The following is a 25,081-nucleotide window of genomic DNA, read 5'->3' on the forward strand; positions in this document are numbered from 1 at the left end:
CGCATATATAGTGATACATTTCGTTCTATTTTGTTCTTGCGAACTTCATCTGCATTTTTGCCTGCATATTCATGCAAATTTAATATCATGCAGATTATAGAATGTCCGCATACGCAACTAAACCTCCAGTGACTACCTAACTATAAAACCATTCTCTATGAACACAAGGAGCATAGCCCCTCACAACAAATAAGCATGGTTCACTACTCCCTAGTTGGTACTCAATTTACCCAGATCACGCCCTAAATAAAAATCGATACTATCAAAAAAGAATTCCATTGTGAATTCCTCATCGACAGGGTACGTAATTGGGGTCAACTGCGTGCCTTAACTGCTGATTGTCCGCATTGCTTAAGCAATGAACTCTGGCTGCATTAGCAGAGCTTTCCGGCATGGAAAATGATGGTCGCGTGACCCAACGCAAAGCGTACCTTGGTCCAAATTCAGGCTCGGGGTCAACTGCGTGCCTAAACTGTTCAGGTAATTTTCCGCATTGCTGTAACATGCACATCTGACTGCATTTGCAGTTCTTTGCGGCACAAAAGTGGGGTTCGGGCGACCCAACGCACAGCGTATCTCGGTCCCGATTCAGGGTCGGGGTCAACTGCTAGCCTAAACGTTTTAGGTGATTGTCCGCATGGCTTCAGAATGCAACTCTGGCTGCATTAACAGTGTTTTCCGGCATAAATAAATTGGGGGTCGGGCGACCCAACGCAATGCGTATCTTGGTCCCAATTTAGGACCGGGGTTAACTGCGTGCCTAAACTGTACACTGATTGAGACACATGAGCCTTACATCGAATCATGTGATCGCGATACGGATGAGCAGGACAGACATACACTTTGATGTTTCTCGTGTATCTTAATTGCGAATGTGTTTGCAAGTTAGGCATAGTGACGCTGGAGTTTCTGTCTCTCGAAAGCTGTTTGCATTGAAAAACGTTTTATTTCTTATCAAAAGCTGGGAAAAAGTGGGGTTTCATAATGCAATAAACATGAGTAATTACCAGATAACATCACCTTATTGAATATTTAACCAAAATGGCTTGACGAGAAATAACGTAAAAAAATCAAATGCAAGGTTTTCCTCCAATGAGATAGAATAAAAAAATCAATGATGCACATACGATGAAAACGTTGTATTTCTGGGACCATAAAGTCCAATATATTTAGTAACTTTAACGTGTTATTTCCTTAAATGTTCGTCCCATTTTATTAAAAAATAAGAACTTCACGCTACGGTCATGTACAAGATAAACAAAAATAACAGAACGGACATGACATAAACCGGATGACCACCATTCTAAGTGATTAACTTAAACTAGATTGGTAAATATCAGTGAATATTTTTTTACTATGTATGTAAATCTAATAAATGTTAATATGAATTACATGAGAAAGATGTTATTACTTAAGAAATGAATTGCGTGATAGATGTTATTTTAAGTGTATAAACGCAATTGGGCTGGTTAAAGTATGTGGAGTCCGAAGGAATATTGTGTCATCGACCTTTTGTTACTTTTAGCTAGTGTTATCTTGAGTAAACCAACGGTTATATATTTATGCGATACTTTGTTTTCCTGTAGTTTATATTTGTTCAAAGTAATATCAAATTGGAACTATTCGAGATGCAGAGAAAAATTGTAGCGAAGTTATTATATGGTAGTAGTAATAAAATATAATAGTAAAAGACGTTCGTCAGCATGGATATTGTAAGCCGCATAGCCTCGTACTGCGATCGGTTGTTGTGATTTTTAGTTCAGCACCTCGCTGAATAAGATACACACCATTTCAAAATAACCAATCAATACAATATTGCAAAGACACAAGCATGAACAACGGGTGTTGGCCCTGTCCTAATTGGTTTTTTTCCTGGCTTATACGGCGAATTCAGTTGCATCCATCTTTGTTTTATATAATAATTTAGACCGCACCAATCGTTGTTAAACATTCAGTACTTCAGTGGTTTCCATACCTCACCTACTCATTAGGGTATATTTTCATATTTTGCATGTTAGGATTTAGGTTCGTGGCAAGCCCAAAATCTATGGCCACTCCTCCGAAATCTTTGGCGATATCGGACTAACGTAGTTTTGTGAATTTAGATATGACTCATAAAGTAAGCGCAAATCACTCAACGTACTTGATCATTTTAACATCTTTGCCTACAGTGTTTGCTCATCTGAGCAGCAAGTATTCATGGCAGCTTTTGGGTTTACCTGTCGTCAACAGTTTATTTATTAACACTCTGGAGGCACGAGTATTTACGTCCTATGTCTCGCATAACAAACCTTTATATATCAAACACAATCTTAGAAATCTATAAACAGCAAGATAGCAATTGAAACATACATGCTGTATTTGTTTTTTGAAACTTGGACAGGTCTTTAATTCAATTACCTACAATGATAATGTCTATATAAGAGTTTATGTTTAGCACTATACATTTAGACAAAAACAATTAAAGAGAACTTATATCGAATATATAATATACTATGAAGTCCGGATTTGTCATTGAGGCTATAACGATATACTACTTGTAAACATAACAATCATATTTATGATATAAGTGTTAGGCTCTGAATTCTACAAACACTAAGTACTTGAGAATGTTCTAATACAAGACGGACTACTATGCTGATATGTTTCTGTACATTTTCTTGGCAAAGATACAATACATTAATATTGTAAGGCTCCAATTCCTATTATATCAAAGATCCATCCATTTGAGAGTAAAAAGCCGAATCCTCACATCGTATAACGGTGTCAGACTTTCAATCATCCACTTTGTGTATATTAAAGCACTGTTTGCACCGGATTCTGCTGCACAGTATTGTTGTAAACCGGTTCCCCTGCAAAGACATTGAAATAATTCAGAAATACATCGACGTCACGTGGCTTTTCGTACGAATTGTAAAAGTTAAATGGTAAATATTAGTAATTAGATTTTTAAACCAAAATGATATGATACTATCAAATTCAACGTATGTTTTATTGGAAACTTAGTATTGTGTGAATAATATTTTGTCTTCATTAAGTCTGTAGAAGACATGTTTTCAATGCTATCCTTATTATTATGTCAGCTTGATTTTAAACATAATCTTGATCGTTATACGACCATCAACATATCACTCAAATTTGCATGAATATACCACCTCCTATATTTAATTGAATACACCATTTAGTAATGCGTAAAAGGATATGGGAAACATGTTTAGTTATTTTCCAAATAAGCTCATGTTATTTATGTTTCAAAATGAAGCCTTATTTACATTTAATACATATGTAACCTTTTTGTTTCAATTTATTTTCCGCATTATGTAAACTGTGATTAACATATCATATAACAAGACCCATGATTGGAAATAAAATTTATCTTCTTCTATCTTATCTTATATACCTTTAGTTGCATTTCCGTAATTCACAGGTGCCTTTGAACTTGACTCATCCAACGTCGTGTACACATGCGAACTATTGGGTCTGAAATTGACTGCATTGTACCAACAATACGATTGATTTGTCTCAATGCTTTGCATACCAAAATAAATGAGTAATACAATTTAGCAAATCGAGTATCTTATATCTGTTAATCACTGTATAAGCTGAAACATGTTTGCTGCTACCTCGTAACTGAATGCAAATCCTTCAAATCGGAATACTGTGTTGAAGGAAACAATGAACACATGCACAGCAACATATCACCATGCATGATATTACGATTTAAATGCGAGTCATGTATTTCATTGTTTTTGACTCATTTGCGTCGAATGGCTAATAAATTAATTCCTAAATATGTGAATGCTATACCCTAAAAAAACAATTTCCTAAAGGTTAAGCATTATGTTTTATACCCATCATCTTAACTTAGATTTACGTTATTAAGTCTGACTGTTTCAATGCATTATTTTCATGTTTTTATCTTACCCATTGTCGCCTTTTTCTGAAAATAAATACGATGGTAAGCAAATGAAATCGCCATATTTGATAATAATTGCATAAATATAATTGCGAATTAAATATATGTTGCAATTTGCATTTTAGAATACCATGTAAAGAGGCTTCTGGCGCTACGTTACGAACTATGTGGCTACTATTACAGTTCCTTTCAAGACAGAAACAATCCAATGAGATATAATATAAAACAAGAGTACTATTAAATTGCCATATTAGATTGTAGTACTAACTTAAAGCATCGTAATCCGATGTTTGTATTGTCATGGGCAATTCTTCGTACGACTGGACTATGTTACATCCGGGGTTGTGTCTGCCAGACCTATAAAATGACAAAGACGCTTGTGCCCACTTATGGCAATTATGCTTCGTAAATTTAATGATGGAAATCCGTAGAAGTAATAGTTCATTCATTATATTGTTTATCTTAATGATATGAATTCGAGTTGGATACTCATTTATTTTAATTATCTATTGATTAGACACTTTTTATTTTGATACTTACTATTTACCAATCAAATAATTATAATAATTCCAATGTGAAAACAAGGAAATTGAGAACGTGTGGAACATTTAACAAAGACAATACTCACAGATGTAAGGAATGCAAATTAAAAAAAGCATAATAGGTTGTGAAATTGCTGCACAACGTACAAAAGAGAGCAAAGAAGTTCACTGACAAAACATGCTGTAGAAGTACAGTTAGCAAAGCAGAGACACTGTCAAAAGATGTTGGAAAATAGCAGTTATCAAAGTAGTTCACTGTCAAAACATGTTAAACACGAACACTTAGAACAGTTATTCGCTTTCAATTCATGTTGAAGAATAGAATGTTGCAGAGTAGTTCAATGTGAAAATAGGCTGATAAAAAAAATTCTCGAAAATTATTTTAATGTCAAAACATGCTGAAGACGTCAGTTGACAAAGTAGTTTACTGTCTTTACATGTTGTAGAAGAAAGGTTAGCAAAATAAATACATGCTGAAGAAAAACAGTTAGCAAAGCAGTTCACTGTCAATACAGGTGAAAGGAGAACAAAATGCAAAGTAGTTCGCTATTAAACATGCTGGAGAATAACAGCAAGCAAAGTAGCTCACTATCAATACATGCTAAAGAGAAACAGTTAGCAAAGAAGTTTACCGTGAAATATGCTGGTGCAGAAAATTTAGAAAAGTAGTTCAATGTCAGTACATGCTGAAGAAGAATGGTTAGCGAAACACTGCACCATCAGAACATCTTGAAGAAGAGCAGTTAGCAAAGTAGTTCACAGTCAATTCATATTAAAGAAAAACACCGTCAATACATGGTGATTAAGAAAATTTTAAAAAAGTAGTTCTCTGTCCATGCATGCTTAAGAAACATATTTTGCAAAGAAGTTCACTGTCAATACATACTGACAAAAGAAAAGAAGCTTATTACAAATAACAGTGCACTGCCATAACATACTGAAGAGAAACAAAAAGCAAAGTAGTTTGTTGTCAATGCATGTTGAAGAATAATAGTTTGCGAAACAGTGCACTATCGATGCATGTTAAAGAAGAACACTAAGCAAAATAAATCACAGTCAATACATGCTTGAGAATATAATATAAGGACATTCATAAGCTAGTTTAAAAAAAGCTTTCTCTGCTTACACGGATTGCTCAGCAGGATCAGCTGAAATAATGAAGATGACTAGAAGACCATTAAAATCTTTGACACAGCTATAATAGTAATTTAATTATATAGTTTTGTGGCAATTGCCTTTACTCCTTTCTGGTAATATGTATAAATCACTGATAATGCATACCACTTTTCTTTGTACGGAAACATATGCAATTTAGTGAGTATTTCCGTTTGACAATTACAACGACGACAACTATGGCCATGATCGCTCCAATAGTTCCACCAATCGACCCTCCAATGACAGGGCCAATATTTGGACTTGTCTCGGTGTGATCTAAAAGTATATACAAAAAGTTTCATATTCAAACTGTTCATTTTATTCTTGTTTTCCATTATGATGATTCAAAACTTACATATTTGGAACAATAAATGAGACATATTTCTGATTTTAAACAAACATCACAATAACTTAAATATGGATCATTTTAAAAGAAAGGACAGTTCGAATTAATGCCCCATACATGTTTTTATATACTTGTATGATGTTTTAATGTTTAACTGGCATGATATAACCTCTAACATACATGTTATGTAATAGTATTTTGTACCGCTATTATAGACGTGTATTAGGAAAAGTATGAAGATTTAAATATTTAACCAGTGAGCTTCAGTCTCACTGACTAATCAAGGGTGGTTACTCTAGCAGTTATAAATAAACGCGTATCTATGCATGTGTAATCTGTCTTTGTTGTTTTGTGGCGTTTGGCGGAATCTCTTGTTTGTTCCAGGTCTTGTCAATTTCAAACTGAATAGACGAAGTTACTAAACGAATGTTATAATAGAGACAGAAATCATTGCCGAAAAATTATTCCATTTTTGCCATTCGCGCCCGATTCAGAGAATTCCTGAACTATCATCTATACTTTTAAAGACAATTACCTCTAAAAACGGTAGAGTTTTAATTTAACCTGCTTTAATAGGTATTTGATTTCACAAAGAATTGCATAATTAGCTTTTTATTGTAACTGCGTTTGGTCAATTATTGCCTCATAAAATACAAGTGGTTCCAGTATCGTAGCAAAACACCTGTATAGAACATGGGTCTGATGTTTGGCTAAAATCCCCTACTGCACGTTAATATGGTAAACTGAGCTAATTTTTCACCTTGTGTATCTGGTCATGCAGTACGTTCTGCCTTTGACAACATCGAGATAAAAAAAAAAAGCATAAAAAACTAACGTGTTATTTTATAAGCCTACAAGCTATTTCTGTCGAAAAATTCCAAGAACAAAACTCACCAGATATAGTTTTAAGAGTTTGAAAAGTTACATTAATCGATGCAGTAGAACCCTCCTCGTTTGCCGCAAAGAGTGATACAAAGTACTTGGTTCCAGGTTCTAAATGTTCAATTGTGTAATTCAACACTTTCTTATCATCGTGTTGTACTGTTGCTGTAGTAAAACCTGTGTCACCAACCAGTTTTCTATAGGACAAATGAAACGTTTGAGGTGATCCACCGTCAAATCCAGTTATCCAGGTCACTACAGCAGTTGTTTGCTTTATTGTGTTTTGAATGACGTGGAAGACCGTTGGCGAATCGGGTAATTCTGGAATAAAAGATAATAAAGAGTGGTATTATTTAGAGAATAATATTTAGCCAAATGCAGTCCCCATGCATAGCAAAACTTTACATATGTATATATTAATGTTTTTCTTACATTACAAGTTATTAATTTCATGTCAATATTTACACATGTTATTTAGTTACTACAAAGCTTTTGATGACCACTCAACCAAATTCTTCAACATTCATATTTGCCGTTTTAATTCGTTAAAAAACTTGCAATTCGAAAATACACATATTCTTTATAAAATGTTAATATAAAAATATTGATGGCATTATAACAAATTGAATACGGAAATTGATTAATGATATTTGTAAAGTAAGCATCAGCCATTTAAAACAAATATTCAATAAAAACCTAACATAACCAAGGTAATTGTTTTAAATGGAAATAAATAGATGTTTTAAAGTTAATATAGTTATCGTCAGTCATGCAAAATAAATCAATGTTGGATAAAGAGCCTCGCACAAACAAGATTTTCGACATTTCTTCCGCAATTAAATCGATGACCAAAACATCAATTTTGTGAAACCTAAGGCATTGTTAACTTCTCTAATCTTCGTCGGTGTTTGGGTAAATTGAAGTTTTTATAAAAGTTTAACAAATGCTAGAATAGTTATTGGATCAAATTAAAATGAGATGATTACATTTCAACCTTGACTGGGAATTGTAAGTGTTGATGGATGTCAATAATGCTCATGAAGTGTGTTTAATATTGTATGTCTATTCAATTGTATCGATATTAGAAACATCAGGATAGTGAATACCTTTTGTGATGCTATGGGTTTAAGACATCGTCCTTTATTCTTAGTTCTTTTTTACATTATTAATTCATTAAAATTTCTTTTGTAAAACTGATATGAAATAAATATTGTTGTTGTTTAAAGTGGGTTGCTAGTAAATATAAACTAGCAAACCACAGTTTCACAAATGGAAACTTCATGTGTATATATAAGCTAAAAGTAACATACCGATTGGTCTAAGATGTAACCATTCCACTAGCGCATCACCAACTCCGTTAGACACTGACAATTGGTAAATTCTGTAATCTTCATTTTGAACGTCCAGAATCGATAAGTTACTTGATAGACCTTCTGTGTCAATTTCGAATTTGTCCAAGTCAGGCGGCAAAGGTTCACATGAACTGATATTCATACACCGCTTCCAAACGAACTGTGATGGTTTGGGCACGGGGTATGCGACTATTTTGTACACCAAGGTTGCATTGTTATGTTTGCGGGTGTTGAAGATAAGCTGTACCTCTTCTCCAGGTATTCGCCTTGCGGAATCTGAAAAAAAGAGAACATTTTCGTGTACCAGACACAAGCTACTTTTACCAATGACTGCAATTCAAATTAAACTAGGGATGCAAACGAATATTCAAATATTCGATCGAACGTGTGTATACGATAATAAAAAATATACTTAAATTTTAAATTTATTTTATTCATCAGAGTATAAATACCTAGCATAAAGACAAACCTAAGCACATGTACACTCTAGAGAAAATGATTAAAACGAAGTATATTTTTTTCTTAAAATGTACATAGTCAGTGACGGGCATTTGTACAGCTCACTGTGCAGAATACATACTGAGGTTGATATTGTTAATATTATTAAAGTAGTGGTATTTAAGTTATTAATATTTGTAAAAATTGATTTTGCTTTATTAAATACAATGAAATTAAAAAAAGAACAATCTTGTGTTCTTAAAAATGTTAAAGTAATAGTTTTGTTTTCATAAATCGAATACAAGAGTCTTTGATTCTGTTTGAAAACAGAATGAGAAAGTTAAAGAGGAAGATAGAAGAAGAATGAAATTATACAGTGCCATAATCTAGAAAGAAGACAAATCAGGGTGGTGTTAGTTATAAGTTGATGGGTGTGGCTGTTCACTGGCTATCAACTCTTTTTGACATTCGAATAATGAGGTGAACATCATCAAACAACGTCTTATGTTGCTCTTCTGCCAGGGCGTAACGTCTCTCAAAGCTTTGAGCATAAATTTCCGTTGATCAGTTAACAGAGGACAGATCAGAAGAAAATGGTACGATGTCTTCTGAATACCACTCCAGCGGAGGGATGAGGAAATAATATTTTAACAAAAAGGTGATGGTTCAAGTTAGCATTAAAACCAAAAACAGTGTTCATGGTATGTGCTTCAACTGGGAGAATATTCCATGTTGAGATTGTCGAAGGAACAAATGAATTGATATATAGTTACGTGTGTGTACGAAGGCTAGAGATATCGGGTTAGAAGTGATCTTGTTGAGGCCTGAGTCTGAGAAACCAAATTTGTAAAAATAGTCAGGAGAGTGACCGCAACTTGTTTCTAAGATCTTAAAGCAAGATTCAATGTGAAGCAGTCGCAGAGAAACAACCTGGGTATAACCAGAAACAATGCTTTCGCATTAGTTTTGAATTATATATTTTCATACTAAGGACAATTTCAACAGATGACTTCCGCATACTCCAAGATTGGCCTAATAAAAGGAAAATAAATAACCTCCAGAGACCATATTCTACGCCGGGTGACCTTTTTTACCGGTTTATGGTATCTTAAAATTCCAAAAATAGGGCAATGAAAACAAATGTTTTGATCTAGGAACGGCTCTCGACTCAAATATGGACTAAGGAGTTTGAGTTGGAAACAAATAAGAGATCGATAACAGACCACTGTTTAGATTGAAATCACCTGTTATAATTACACCACTTTCCTTCGCAAAACCCATAGAATCTTCGAGGAGGCTATAAAAGTTAATACCAGAGTTAGGAGGACGATAAAATACACGTTCAGATGTGCGTATCTTCATTTCTGACCAGGACCACTCAAACGCATTTATCTCCTAATCATTTCGTCTTTTAAAGTGGATACCGTTTATGATATAAGCGGCAACACCACCATATCAATCTCCTTGCCGATCACGACGAACTGGTCCTGAAAAGCCAGTGATTATAATTTGGTCGTATATGTTTGCATCCGCAAACCAGGTTTCAGAAAATATAAGGATAACGAACAAAGTTCAGTACTAAGTCAATAAATCCAATTGTGGTAGAATACTTTGAATATCATAGTGCATAAGGGAACGGTAGTTGGGACTACACTGGAAAATTGATAGATTATTTGATATATCACCATACCATGTGTATTACTACGGGCTTTGTCATGTTGCATCACTAGAATATGAAATATCTACAACTATACGACCACTACACTGACATAGAATGAATGAGAACGTAAAAAATGGCAAAGAACAGGTATATGAGTAATCATTTGACAGTGATTATGGAGGACATAGAAAAGTGGAGACAATTGTTCATCAATCTAAATTTGGGCATTGGTCAAAATATAAAAAGAAGTCCATAGTCTGAAGAACAAATGAACCGACGAAGAATCTAATTGGATGTTGGAAGCGTTGTGTATAAACAGTCAAGTTTATTAGTATTATTCATGAAGAAATAAAAAGAAATGTTGCATTGAAACAGTTTAAGGCTTCAAAAAGACTGTGTTTGAATACGGTGAAAATGTAAGCATGTGGATACCGTGTTTTGTTTTGGTTAAGTTACCACTTGTAAGTAACGCAGTCCACGAAAACAATAGACTATTTGACGGATTTTTGTTCCATCCTATAGTGATTTTTTAATGCGTCAATTTATACATCGGGCACTGTTTGTGGATAATTATGCCGTTTTTTACTCTTCTTGATAGCACAAAACAGTTATCACTGTTAATTCCGATTTGTGGCGGTTTCTGCAATCGTAACAAGTTATACAGGACGTAACACTTTTTTATGTTAAAAAAAAATAATCACCACGTTTGTTTTGCTGACACTTTCGACCTTTCAAGTAAGAAATTTGCACGAACTTAATAATGCAATCGTCAACTTACTTGTGTTACAAACCATTTAGTTGTTCAGTAAAAAAAATTAACTTTGCATTCGACAATACTCAGATGAAAATCACTTTGTCTTTAGGTCATTCTTGTTACCTGTTACACCACATTGGGGTTTTTAATATTTTCAAACCAATACTGATATTAACATCAAACATATATAGTTTGCGTACAGTAATGATACGCTTTTTTAATAATAGTTTATTTCACTTCAACGTCAATATTTTTTTTGGAAACGTCTTCTGTTTGGTCTTTTGAAAATAATTGAATAGAAATTAAGAAAGATTAATTATAATGACAATGTGAACTTGCGTGTAGAGCAAGAACCATAACGCTGTGTGTTTATGTTATCAAATGACCTCCCTTTATTATAAATTAAAAGTTTTGTTTACAATAAAGGGACGAAAGGTGTGTATACATTCAAAATATTGATAAATAATAAAACATGTTCGACTAATGCAAAGTTCAAACACCTTACTCTTTATCACACTGATCCCGTATGCCTCTTTTCAACGAATGGATCAGAACTTGAACTTTTTATGGAAGTGCAAATAATTTGGAGCATCAATGGCAATATTATTCTTTGCGTTGACTTGACGTCTAATTATGTGATCCCATTAACTAAATCGCATATATTGTGTTATTTAGATTTTGAAAGATGAGTATAAAGTTAGAACCGATGGTTAATGAAAATAGGGCCGGGTTCAAAATAAAAGACCATTAATGTTCTTTCGTAAGTTTCCATTTAACGAACAACCTGTATAAAATAGTTTCAATGAAGAGCGTGAATTCTAAAATATAATGATGTTATATTGATCTATAGATTCAAAAGTTGTTTCACCAGTGATAATAACCATATTTTAGATAAAAATCTAAAAATATATTGATACCACTTTGGCATGGACGAGATGGGAATATGAATTTGTACAAATAACTTTAAATATGGCAAGTTTAAAGTAAATAAAGAAATATAATTTAAACCAACATCAGTTAAATAATCTTAATGACTATATTAACGGTTCTAATAGCAATATTGCTAGTGGACAACACATGTTTGCATAGTTATCCCGGTTACATCTTAACATGCCATACACATTTCTCCCCGTGTGTGTGGGGAGGAGGGGGACCAAAAATTGAAGAAATTGTACACATGTTATAAAAATCTTTAAAGGGCATTTTTGTGAATATGTAATCATAACCATTCAATAATATAATCATACAGACTCCCAATTCTCATAAGTATCACCCTGGGAATGTGTTGTAAAACATTCGGTTTTCGCATAAGAAAGTAAGACATAAAAACTCACGTAATTGTAATGAAGGTCTGTTATAACTGAATTATGTTTTTCGCTTTGAATGCATAACCGTTTCCAGAATTACAAAGAAAGTCATTTAAAAGCACATTTTTGAGGAAACATAGTCCAAATTTTCCTTCTTAGATTTATAGTAAACAAGGAAACAAGTCAAAATTTGGTATTGAAATGTGTAAACGTAAATTCAATGTGATATAAATGTATTAAATTATTCGACTTACATTGGACCTCAACAATTACTGTAGGACCATTTCGTGTTGAGGATGTCCTCGGATTTGTAGCAGAACATATGTACGATCCTGATTTTTGCCACGTTAGTTGTCCAAGACTTAAAACGGCATTGTTCTGCACTGTACCGGCTGTTCCAACCTTGGACCAAGTGTAAAAACATTCCGGGTAACAAACTGCAGAGCAGGAAATGTTTGCCAGAATGGCACTTTCCATCTCCGTATACGTGGTTGAAGGAGGCGATAGGGGCACCTTGTCAGGACCATCTGTAAATAAAAATATGATTGTTTATGTTGGAATGTTGCAGCTTCCGTCTGTGCAGAGTGATAGTTTGTTGCCGATGGAGGAAACGGTTGGACACTACGTGCTGCTGGAGCTTCGTCAGAAAGAAGTATTTACGATTGTAGTGGCGTTTTGTTATGCTACAGAAAGATCTTTCTGTAAGTGCAACTTTATTTCTATGAACTGATATTCTTGCAAGTAATTGAATTTCAAACACGAAAGGGTAGAGGTCAAGCCAGAGCACCTTAATGACGTCAGGTGACGTTAGCGTTTATTGTTTAAAACAGTACACATAAAACTTAAGACTAGTGATAATTGTGTTATCATCTTGTTCATAACTTTGTAAAAGAGGATACATAGGCAGCCATCGACTAAACCGTTGTAATCTTATGTTTATTCATGTATGTTGGTAAAATTAGATGATTTTACTCTCATCTGTCGCTCAGTTCAAATGTCAAATTTGTATCAACTATCATTAGTCAATTTGGTGCGAGCTTCTGGCTTAACAAAAAACAGAAACTAATTTAACATAAATATATTCGTCAATAGGTCAATAAAGTTTGGATATATTTACTGATTGCTCCTGAGCGATTGATCTATACAATTACTTCTGTTTTAGAATATGACCAAACGTATGCTTATACGGAGCAACATTATGAGTAATGAATACTCCATTTGGACGTTGTCTAAATTAATCTTGAATACCTTAAGTATCGTTCACATTTATGCGGGACGGATGGAAAAACCGGCCCGAGTGCTGATGTGCGCGGAACTAAGCAAAATGTCGGAAAAATTAAAAACTGTATGCAAAATGTATTTTTTCTCCATTAGTTAATTGATCCTGGATACCTTTGATTAGAAAGAGATTTTAATGTATAAAACAGATATTAAGTCACTAACAACCAATTGTTTCCTCAACAGAGTGACCTTTGGACCTTTTTATTTATGTACCTGCTTACCTGTCCCTATGTATGGTAACCCTCCCCTTGGCTAAAACCATCTATAAAGAAACAGACAATAAGAAACTGAGGAAAGTGATACTGACGCCAACAAATAAGAAACAACTCACAGCTGGTGATTAAAGGTATTGTGTGTTTTCTTAGCTCTATTTACTGTCAAAGACATTAAAGGGGAATTTAAGCAAAGGCGTGTCCGAAAATAGAAAGGAAATTACATCCACCATCAACAATAGCAAAAACGCTAAATAAAAGAATCAGTACACTTTAACAAGAAAATGTCAATTTAAACAAAGAATCTAACAGCTGATCTTTATACATATGAACTTGCACAATATGGCAGCCACATGTGTATTGCCATTTGTGGTATTCCCTGAGATACTGGAGCTTTTGATAAACACATCGAGAAAAACATTGACGCATGTAACCATGTTAGCACGAACTTGTCACACGAACACGTAGACAAATGCCTTCGAAAAGGTACATTTAGGCAGAGAATTAACAGTCAGTGAACAGTAAAAGTAAAGTTAAGAAAGTTTGTCAGCATGTAAATGACAACAGGAAGACGATCGTTAACCAAGTTCTCATTTTAGACAATTTGACACTATTGCGCGAGCTTAAGCGAGCAGAAACTGTTGACAAACCATGGGTGTCAGGATGGAGAGTGTTTGTTTTGCTGTAGAACGATTCTCGTGGCATAGTTATCAGCTGTATCGAGCAAATGGAGGCCATCACGAACGGACGCCCACTTATGATTATTATTAATGTAATCAACTGGATATCTCTGTTCTTACAAACTCGAAGTCAGTCAGTGTTCATTGGCACATCCTTTTTTCAGTTGGTGTACAGCAGGGCTCTGTCTAGAGGGCCCTCTAGACTTTTTAATTACAATCATGATTCACTGATGACAGTTCCTTTGCTGTCCCGTCATCTAGCAAAGACAACATGGAGAACTCTAAATGCTGACATGCAAACCATTTCTGACTGGTCAAAACAAGGGCTTATTCAATTCAATCCATAAAGAACTCAATCAATATTCTGTGCAATGTCAAATAAACTGCACCCAAATCGCGTATTTTATTCAACGGTACTTACTCATTTTCACACACACACACACACACACACACACACGCGCACACACGCACACACACACACACACACACACACACACACACTTTGGTGTCACTCTAAGTTCTGATGGAACATGCGATCAACAGAATGAACACAATTTTACTTTTACAAGGAAGGTTCTTGGTTCAATGCAATCTCTTAAATTTAAACTTCGTTGAAAAACTTTCAATCAAATTGACCTCATCTACTTGAGACCAATACTCGAATATGCTTCAGTAGTATGTGATAACTGAATATCAATATGATTATGGGAATCTACCATCCTACTCATACTACCGGTGACTGTAAATGATTCTAACCCTTATAATGTACGAAACAGTGCAAATCGAGTAGCTCTTAATATGCGATTAGATTTCTACAATCGTTCAATAATTCCCTATGACGTTTCATTGTGGAATAAACTCGGTGTAGACACAAGACACTCGCCTTCACTCTCGTCTTTCGAGCGAAATTGACAACAAAGGTTCAAAGGACTATATTTTCTATCCTTATTTGTCTTTGGAGAACGCCGTTGGTCGGCTTATCATGCACGTTAAGGAAATAACTGGAATGATATTTATTTAGACTTGTTAAATAAACACCTAAAATTGTCTGTTTTGTGGTCACTGTAATGCTGAAGAAAATGCCGAGCACTATTTAATTTACTGCTCACTATTTAGAGTCAAAAGTTAACAGATTCCACCAAATTTAGCTAAAAAAAATGTTTTTGGCGCCAAAGTCATGGCGTAAAGTATTTTGTAGTGAACGTCAAATAGTTCCCGATTGACGACGATCTTATAATCATTGAAATATATACTAACAAAGTTGCCTCCCCGAGAACAAAACAGGCAATTACAGGCCAAATTAATTTGACATTATTTTGTAAGAAATATGAATACCGTGGAATAATAAATACAAACAAGCTCTTACAAAATTAATGACAATGACTCTGTAGGTCATGGAGTACGTGTACGCTGAGTAGTCGAAATATTTAACAATACGTGTACATTTTTACCAGAATAGGCCACAGTTTCAAAACACATTTTGTCCCTGTTTTAAAAATAGTTATGTTTATTATATCTCATGACTAAAATGCTATAGACCACACAAATACATACAATACTCATTTTATATTAGAAGACAACTTACGTATGAGAATGACTGAGTAGTTTTTAGTTCCAGTAAACGTCGTGTAATTGGAATGTTCAGAAGTACATGTGTATTGTCCCAAATCATCGCTACCAGCTATACCGAGGTCCAGGACCGCAGAGTTGCTCACAGGAATTTGACCTTTCGTCCATCTGAAGGTGCAGGAAGGCTTGCAGTCTGCCAGACACTCGACCGGGAAAAATCTGTCTCCTTCATCAAGGATCTGGGTAACACTGGTCCTGTTGAAGGCGATACTGTCGGGGCCGTCTGAATTTTAGTGTATGCGAATTTGACTAAAAATCAAAATGAATAATTCGTTTACACGTCTTGCATTGTGATCATTGTTAATTACAAAAATTGAAACACAAGTGTTTTATCAAAATCTTACAATAAATGCTGATCTTGAAAGCCGCACTGCTGTTCGATGTCAGACCCATTTCTTCCGAAGCCGTACAGGTGAACTGTGACAGCTCATCGTTACGTTGGACATTGGTGATGGTCAACGCAGCGGGGGTATGTGCAAGTAAGGTGAATCTCCCTCCTGATGTCAACGTAACGCCATCTTTTGTCCATGCAAAAGTCATAGCCAAGCCGTGTCCCGAGGGATCGGTTGTAGATATACACTGACATGTTAATGTCACGGTTTGACCCGTATGGGGTACCCTGTTCGCGCTGATACCGGGATAGTTTGGTGTTCCTTAGAAGACATTCTAATGATTGATTAGATTGTCAGTGTAACAAAGTAACACAAGGAGAAGTACAATGGAACTTTCAAAAACATGTGTTACCTAGCTGATCATCGGTTAATAAGTCTTTCTACCAGTTAATATAATATCATACACAATGACTACTTAGTGAATAATTGTAAACAGATATATTTGGATCAACCAATCACGCAACAAGAAAGCCGTAAGGAAGTGACCGTTAGCGTTATTAATGCTAATGAACATTGAGGTCTTCAAAGACGGTATTTGAGCAAATGTCAACAATCGCTGAAGGGTTTCAGCTTTTGGTTTCTTAGTTTGTACGCTCTTAATAATTTGCTACACTTCTTTTGTAATACAAAAAGTGCATTTTTACAAAAACATGAACGAATACCTTAAATGAAGTCTTTAACCTCATTTAAAATAACAAGAAGTTCTGCTGCAATTGACAATTTATATAATATGTAAACAAACATTTACATAAACAGGGTATACATTGAATAAAACTAATATGCATATGTTAAAGACTACAAATGCATTAGAAGAGTAAGAAACAAACAGAAAAATAAAAGATAAATCACATACTGATTTTACAGAACAATAATTATTACTAACAACAGTAGTACTAGAATTGAATGCACAAAAATACAATTGGATATAAAGGTAATGTATGGCTTAAAGCTGCACTCTCACAGATTTACCATTTAACTTTTTTTTTTGTCGGGAAAATGGGTCTTACTCATTTTGAGTACTGTATATTATGTGTGGAGGGGGTGGTGATTGGGAACACGGAGCGGTAAAGGATTCCTGTCAGTAATTTCACAAACCACACAATACTTACAACAAAATACAACTATTAAATCCCTTAAATTCAATGTACAAGTAAGTTTAAGGAGTTGGTAAGTTATTTTGACGAGATCGGTAAGACCTTTTAACGAAATACGTAAGTCGTTTTAACGAGATCCTAAAAATAAGTCATGTTTATGTTATCTCAGTCTTAGCTATTAAAGTATCACGTATTTCTATTTCCATTTACTAATTCATTTAAACCTTCTATAAGTCCAGTATTGTGACTTACAGATTAAGACAGTATAGACAAAGTACTGTATAGTTTTTTTGTGCGTTAAGGCTCATAATGCAGATCGTTCAGAATATAAAAAATGGCAGCACCAATCGGCATCACATGTATAATTATTTCAATTACCGATCAGGTAAAACGTTTTAAACAGCTTAACATAATTTTAATGATAAAATGATTGAATTTACAGTGGAACAGAAGCGTGTGGGAAAACAGATATTGTAGACTTCGCACCACTACAATTTTTACCTTCCGAATCATCTGCAAATGTTACAAATGCTCCTGGTATGATATTGTTATTGGTTCGCAATCGGGGAAACCCCGTACCTTGCTACCAGGTTCTCCGTTGGAACGCGAAGACCAATAAAACATGAAGTTGATAGTGAATAATGATCAAATATGAATTATTCAATAAAAAAATAATTCATACATCTCAGTTAAAATCATCTTTACAAGACATAACCAAAATCAATTGCTCTGTTTCCAAAAGAATAAAATTGGCGTCCAATTTTAACTTCAAATTTCCATCAACTTTATTGTAGCATGACATTCAGATAAATATAAATCTTAATCTTTTTCCTTACATATTTAGTTTTAAACGTTTTTTTTTATTTGCCATAATCAATAATAGCTTAAATGACAATACCCAGTTTGCTACACGTAATGAAACATACTTTGATTACAAAACATTTTTGAACGTATTACCAAAATATCCGTGTATGGAAAGTGCCGATCGAAAAATGTACATAACTCGGGTGTTTCCGTATTAATATTCATCAAAGAAAGGATGTCAGACCACATCCAAAACATGTACAATTTGCTAACGGGCCTGCATGAACCTTATCACGGTGGAGAACCCACGTGACTTATTTGGTAAAGTGCACGGCGACAAATGTCAACAAGTCTCGATTCAGGTAAGGTTTTTAAAGATAACTTTCTTAATATTTGGAGATTTTTTGTGAAATAAAGACCATAAACCCCGCATTTAAGAACTATTATCCACGTTAATAAAGAACTTTCTCTAATATTCTAAAGTTTTCCTGAAAATCTTGACCAACTGATTTCTCAGAGTTGAAATCTATGGCAAAGTACACAGCTTTTGACAAATCTATAGCTTTACTTCATGTTAGCCGTAAATAATTCATACACAAATCTTATTTTAAGCAAATTTTATGTATTTTAAAGTTTTCAGCGTGTATTGTTGAACTTCTTATAGTTATTTCAAAGGCGAAAATGAACTAAAACCAAATTGATAAAGTACACGGAAATTCTAGGTTTGATAAAGTACACGGTCGTTTACAACCTTCAGTGTATAAGCTCACTATTTCACTGACTGGTGCTAAAACGAGTTATTTTAAATTTATTTATTTATTATTTCTATTCTTCAAATTCATTACTGAACGTTGCTCCATGTTTAAAAAGACGCATTGTAATGGAGTGGCAATGGAAGAATGAACGCGTTTTAACAGTTAGACCGACAGAGTCGCCTAAATGATGGGCTCATTTTCATGAATCATGGAAACATGTGTTATCACACTAAAATTCAGTCCCGTATTTTAACAATATATTCGCAATTGACATATAAAGGGCTTGAAATTTTTTGTTAAGGGTGTTCCACTTCTTTTTCGTATCGTATATGTAAAACGTGTTTGTATTCATTATACGTGGTCAACAGTAACACATAACTGCTTAATAACTCTTCATTTTGTCAATCTTGAGAAAGAAAAGTGTTCTTGTACTTTTAATGTCTTCGATTGCTAGCTGATTTGATAGACTTATGTTTTTGTGACATTTGTTTCATTTCAGAATATGAAGACTCCGACTTTATGCAAAGAATACACAATGGCATTTCAAACTAAAAAAACACAACATCAAGTAGACCACGATAGAAGGCATTCTGGTCAATTGCCATCGTTTTTGCGGGAAAGTGTTTGCACAGACACAGGTTAGTTTTTAGCATTATTTTTTCGCAGAGAAATAAGAATGTACTAACAGTTATACTTTTATTATAACTCCCCTCGTGTAGAGGTTAAGATTTGCCGTCGTCTGACTATGTTTTCAACGTTTTATAGGGGTTGCGTTTTTCACATAATAATGTGGTCCGTGTTTCAGTGGACAGGGTCGTTTAGATTTATGATGCTGATTACACGATCAAACACTCATTGCGTGGCAGTAATATAGTGTGTTTTTTATAAATTATATTCAAGTACTGACATTGCCAGCATTTATCGCTAACTTGGGACAGTACATGTCTTTTTTATAGGTGCAACAATCACGGCGAGACAAAGTTGCTCGTTTGGAAATAGTATGGCAAAACTGCCCTTGCAAGACTTGAAGATACACGAAAGACGTGAAAGCGGCCAATTGAAGCTAACCTGTGATGTGTGTGGGTTTAAATTGGGTGACACGACCAATCTCAGTGACCAGATTTCTTCTAGACACAGGGGAATGACACGTCACAAATGTCTACAGTGTCGCTCAGCATTCAAGTTCAAATCTGGACTCAGCAGGCACGTTAAGGCGAAACATACCTAATCAGGACACATTGAAAGATCACAATGGTCTAGTTAGAAGTGCATTCCAGTATGTTGCCGAGTTAAAATAACGTTTTGATGAGTTTAACATTTTATTAAGATAAATAGCAATACGTACTGTTACCAAATGGTGCTCTTTCAAAATGTTCGTTCGTCTTACAGTGCTGAAAAAATGCTGTGTAAAATTAGTATGAAAACGGATTGAGCATAAAACATTTTCACAAGGTTTAGCGATGCATTGTTGTCCTTTTCCCATTGATGCCCTATAAACTCTTAACTGCATGTATCTTATATAATTCAGCAAGCTTTGAAACACAATTATTTTGTAATCACATTCCAGCCTTTAGTCTTGAACAATCTAATGTTCCATGCTCAGCTCTTATCTAGATGCCAAGTCTTAGTCCTAGCCTGTAAGTTGGTAATAATTCCTCCTTGCTGTTTTCCCATCTAACTCCGAGTCTCCATCTTTACAATGAGTTCCTGTCTGTATTGTTCGAACGACCGCAGTTTTACTGATGTAGATCAGATAATATTTGTCACTCAGACTGAACCAAATAAAAGATTCAGCGTTACCTGAAAGGTATGAACAATATGCTTTAAATGTGGAACTATATAAACTAATTGTGATGTGCCTATTTTATTGTTTTATATCACATCAAAATAGGAACATTCATGAAATTTATAATCACCACAAACGGGCCGCTAACTACAGAGATGTTTTATTCGCCGTCAGTCCAGATTATAATTTATAAGTAAAACTATCTGATTTTTTGAAGAAATGTATGTATGATTCTGTATTGATCTACATATTTAAAAGTAATCGAACTTATAATGGTAGACTTTCTCTTAAATTATCCCATATACTATCTTTCAACTCCTCATTAAATATGATTGCTAAATATTTAGTTATTTAGGTGTGCGTTATAATGCAAAATTTATTGATACAACTTAAATAAAAACTAAACACTATACATTCTGACTTCAAGAATAGAAAATGCTTATATAACTATTAGTTTGTAAACCGCACTCTACTTTCAAACATAAACTAAAATGACCGTGTACTTTATCATCCTAAAATGTCCGTGTACTTTATCAATTTGGTTTTAGTTCATTTTTACCTTTGAAATAACTATAAGAAGTTCAACAATACACGCTGAAAACTTTAAAATACATAAAATTTGCTTAAAATAAGATTTGTGTATGAATTATTTACGGCTAACATGAAGTAAAGCGATAGATTTATCAAAAGCCGTGAACTTTGCCTTAGATTTCAACTCTGAGAAATCAGTTGGTCAAGATTTTCAGGAAAACTTTAGAATATTAGAGAAAGTTCTTTATTACCGTGGATAGAGTTCTTAAATGTGGGGTTTGTGGTCTTTATTTCACAATAAATCTTCAAATATTAAGAAAGTTATCTTTAAAAACCTTACCTGAATCGAGACTTGTTGACATTTGTTGCCGTGCACTTTACCAAATAAGTCACGTGGGTTCTCCACCGTGCTTATATGAGCAAGGAATGATAAGCTTTTCTGGTTCCCATTGGAGGATTTAGTGATGCCAAAATAAAAATAGGTATCCACCACGCCGGCAAACCTACTACCACTACTACTTCTACTACTACTACTACTACTACTACTCCTACTACTACTACTACTACTACTACTACTACTACTACTACTACTACTACTACTAAAATTAAACGGATGTTAAAAAGTTTTTGTTTCATTGGACGATCGTTCATTCAAAAGGTGGCTTTGCGCACCATGTGCGCTATATATTTTTATGATTTGATATTGCTAAAAACATAAATTGTTCATTGGTTATGGTAATTAATTTAAACAATATATATTTTACAAAGATTGTGAAGAAATATATGATAAGTTGAACTTATTATACTAAGTCACTCTCATTGGCACGATGTTGCTCGAGAGTGTGATTGTGTGTTGTTGGGAAAACCGGAGTGCCCGGGGAAAACCCACTGGTCCGGCTTGGTGACCACTAACCAAACTCGCAAGCGCTCAGACCAGGAATCGAACCCGGGTAGCTTTGGTGAGAAGCGGGTGCGCTAACCACTGCGCTAACCGGACGACCTGAGTATGGTAATTGATGATCATTATAAACATACTATTACATTACTGAAGTAATTTCTGTTAAAACCCTTCAAATATGGACTGAACAAACAAAGTTCTTTAAACTAAAGTGTAACACCCACCTATCAAATACAAGGTGATGCATTTCAACACTTTGGCGCCTCCAGGAGCCATAAACGTATATGTTCCTTGCTGCCCGTTGCTGAAACTGTCGAGCTGGATGTAAATCTTGCCAGTGGCTATGTTGCCGGTAGAGGCCAGGCTGCAGTTCAAGTAGTCGGCACTGGAGCATGTTCTACTAAAGCACGATACTTGGAATATTGGATTGATGTTAGGGTTCAATAATTGAACAGTTCCCTCTTCTGAATAGTCAAAATCGTACCTTAATATGGGTTGTGAGGCTGGTAGTGAAACAAGTCTTTCGCATTCTTGAGAATGAACTGAAAGGATCGAGCTATATTAATTAATGATCGTAAAACACGTTTAAGCAATTCTGCTCAATTTGGCAAGTTTAATTTTATTTAGAATAGAGTACATAATACTTTACATTTATCACTTAATTAAAGACATGTCAATTTTATCATGCAATTATGAAAATTAACTAACTGTTGCTAGGTGTCTATAATATTGTTAATATTGTAAAATAGTCATTGAAATGACAATGGTATTTTTGAATGATATTGATGTAAATATGTTCTGTATTATGGACCCCTGGCAGTAAATAACTTAATAACCTTGACTTGACTATCGGTTTCTGAAATGCGGAGGGCATAAACTGAGCTTTAAATCTTTAAATCAGTAAGTCATTAAAAAAACTTTCACTGCATGAAAAGAGACATAAAGACATTTGACCCTATCAAACGTGACAGAGATTTCTCATAAGAGAGGGAATATTAGTCGGGTTGTACAGCAACTAGCAACTTTTATTAAAAGACATTTTTCATTCTTCAACTTTGACATGTTTTGTTAAGAACACACAATGTGTCCAATAGCAACCAGATGATAATTTATTTGACAAATGGTATCTTTAATGCAGTTTAGTACAACTTTACAAACATGCAATATGAAAATATGTTTTATCGTGATGAACTATAAATTGTATTAAGATACTTCAAAGAGATATTACAGCAAAATATAGGAGATGAATTATGGACTAAATGTATAAGTCATGTATCCTTCTGTAGAAAGCAGGATGTAGTATTTTTCTTGACAATGTTTCATTTACTTAAAGAAGTAACGATTGTTGGTTCGAATGATTTGCACTGTCAACAATAAACAAGGGCTATCATTGAGTATGGCATTTCTGTGCAACGTTATACTTCCAAAATGCCATAGTAATAGTTTCGAAGCGCCTAGTCTGACAATGCTGAATAAAACAATGATTTATCTATTATAGCTACATGATAAGTAATAAAGGAGCATTTCCTGTTGCTCCCACAATGAAGAAAGGTCGTTATTATTTATACAAACATTTTCTTTCTATGCACAAATATATTTTGCCAAAGTGGTTTTATTTGTTTGTGTCTATAACTATTTTCATTAAGCAAATTAAAACTCAAAGCAATCATATATGCGATCCAGTTAATATTACCTGACATTCTTTTAAGTAACATAAATGACATATGACAAACAGAGGTATATGACTTTTGTTCTTTATTAGTGAAATGTACTGAGCTGATAGACCCTTAAGCAACATTTCTTAGTCTTATTTCAAGATTATTATTTACTTTAGAACGCTTAAGTTGTTATGATTAAGACATTTGCTACAAGATACGTTTATCTAGAAAAACAACCTACGATATGTGTTATAACATAAGGAATTCAATAACTTAAAAGGCGTAAAATGTAAGTGTATTTTCAATAGGGTAAGTATATAATACATAAAATGATGACAGTAAAATAAAAGGCACCACAAACTTATATCAAATTGCATGGTCATTCATCTGATTGTATTAATACTCAAAGCCCATGATTATAAACAGTATGTTGTCTCCCAGCTATCAATTGGTAAAAAACATTGAACCGTTTTAATAGACACACTAAATTATAGACTCATTGATCAGTTACATGAATTTTAACATTATTTTTAATATAATTCGTTACTTTTATTGGATTGATAAAATCCATTCACCTAAATTAAGGGTTGAATGTATTCCGATGTACATCTCATATATGCCCCGCATATCTGGTGCTGGTTTATATGTACATGAAAAACACGGCATTAACATGTAGGAAATCCTATTGACGAGCTAGCGAAATGTAAACATTGATAACACTATCGTGATAAACCATATAATACAAACGTACATGAGATTACCGCTTTTGCACGCAAAGCATCATAACCATTTTTAGAACATGCGAATTAGTGCGTCTTACAAAGAATTCTTAAATGTAGAACTTACCCCCAAAATGTACGGAGATCAATACATAGGTCAAAAGCGATGTTTTGTAAGTCATCCCTTAACTAAATGAAGATATCCATATCACTGAATGGCCTAAATAAATTATACGTCATGTGCATACAGTAACACACATATTTATCAATAGCAGATTTTATCTGTTTAA

At 34.2% G+C, this 25,081-nt stretch overlaps 1 protein-coding gene across 3 annotated transcripts; it reads right to left on the reverse strand.

The window, feature by feature from the left end:
* Positions 1-2,370: 2,370 nt before the first annotated feature.
* On the reverse strand, positions 2,371-25,048 carry LOC128236144 (nephrin-like). 3 transcript variants are annotated; one of them, XM_052951013.1, is made up of 14 exons: positions 24,919-25,048; positions 22,899-22,956; positions 22,639-22,811; positions 16,499-16,807; positions 16,111-16,377; positions 12,607-12,879; positions 8,152-8,469; positions 6,854-7,162; positions 5,740-5,889; positions 5,585-5,606; positions 4,185-4,273; positions 3,925-3,940; positions 3,401-3,480; positions 2,371-2,852 (listed from the first exon to the last, which is right to left on the reverse strand). In XM_052951013.1, exons 1-14 carry the CDS (start codon positions 24,971-24,973, stop codon positions 2,797-2,799), a joined length of 2,175 nt encoding a protein of 724 aa, XP_052806973.1. In that variant the 5' UTR covers positions 24,974-25,048; the 3' UTR covers positions 2,371-2,796. The 3 variants fall into 3 exon arrangements, with proteins under 3 accessions (XP_052806973.1, XP_052806972.1, XP_052806971.1); XM_052951012.1 differs by having other exon boundaries at positions 22,639-22,814; XM_052951011.1 differs by having other exon boundaries at positions 22,639-22,956.
* Positions 25,049-25,081: the final 33 nt, after the last annotated feature.

Source organism: Mya arenaria, chromosome 5 (genome assembly GCF_026914265.1).
Source record: "Mya arenaria isolate MELC-2E11 chromosome 5, ASM2691426v1".
In the NCBI taxonomy this organism is placed as follows: Eukaryota; Metazoa; Mollusca; class Bivalvia; order Myida; family Myidae; genus Mya; species Mya arenaria.

Excerpts from the sequence above, each read along its gene's own strand:
- LOC128236144 (XM_052951011.1), bottom strand. The coding sequence starts at position 24,973 with ATGACTTACAAAACATCGCTTTTGACCTATGTATTGATCTCCGTACAT. Across the intron at positions 5,890-6,853 it reads AACTCTTAAAACTATATCTG|ATCACACCGAGACAAGTCCA; the intron begins GTGAGTTTTGTT and ends ATATACTTTTAG. Across the intron at positions 4,274-5,584 it reads GATCCTGCTGAGCAATCCGT|GTCTGGCAGACACAACCCCG; the intron begins GTAAGCAGAGAA and ends GTCATTTTATAG.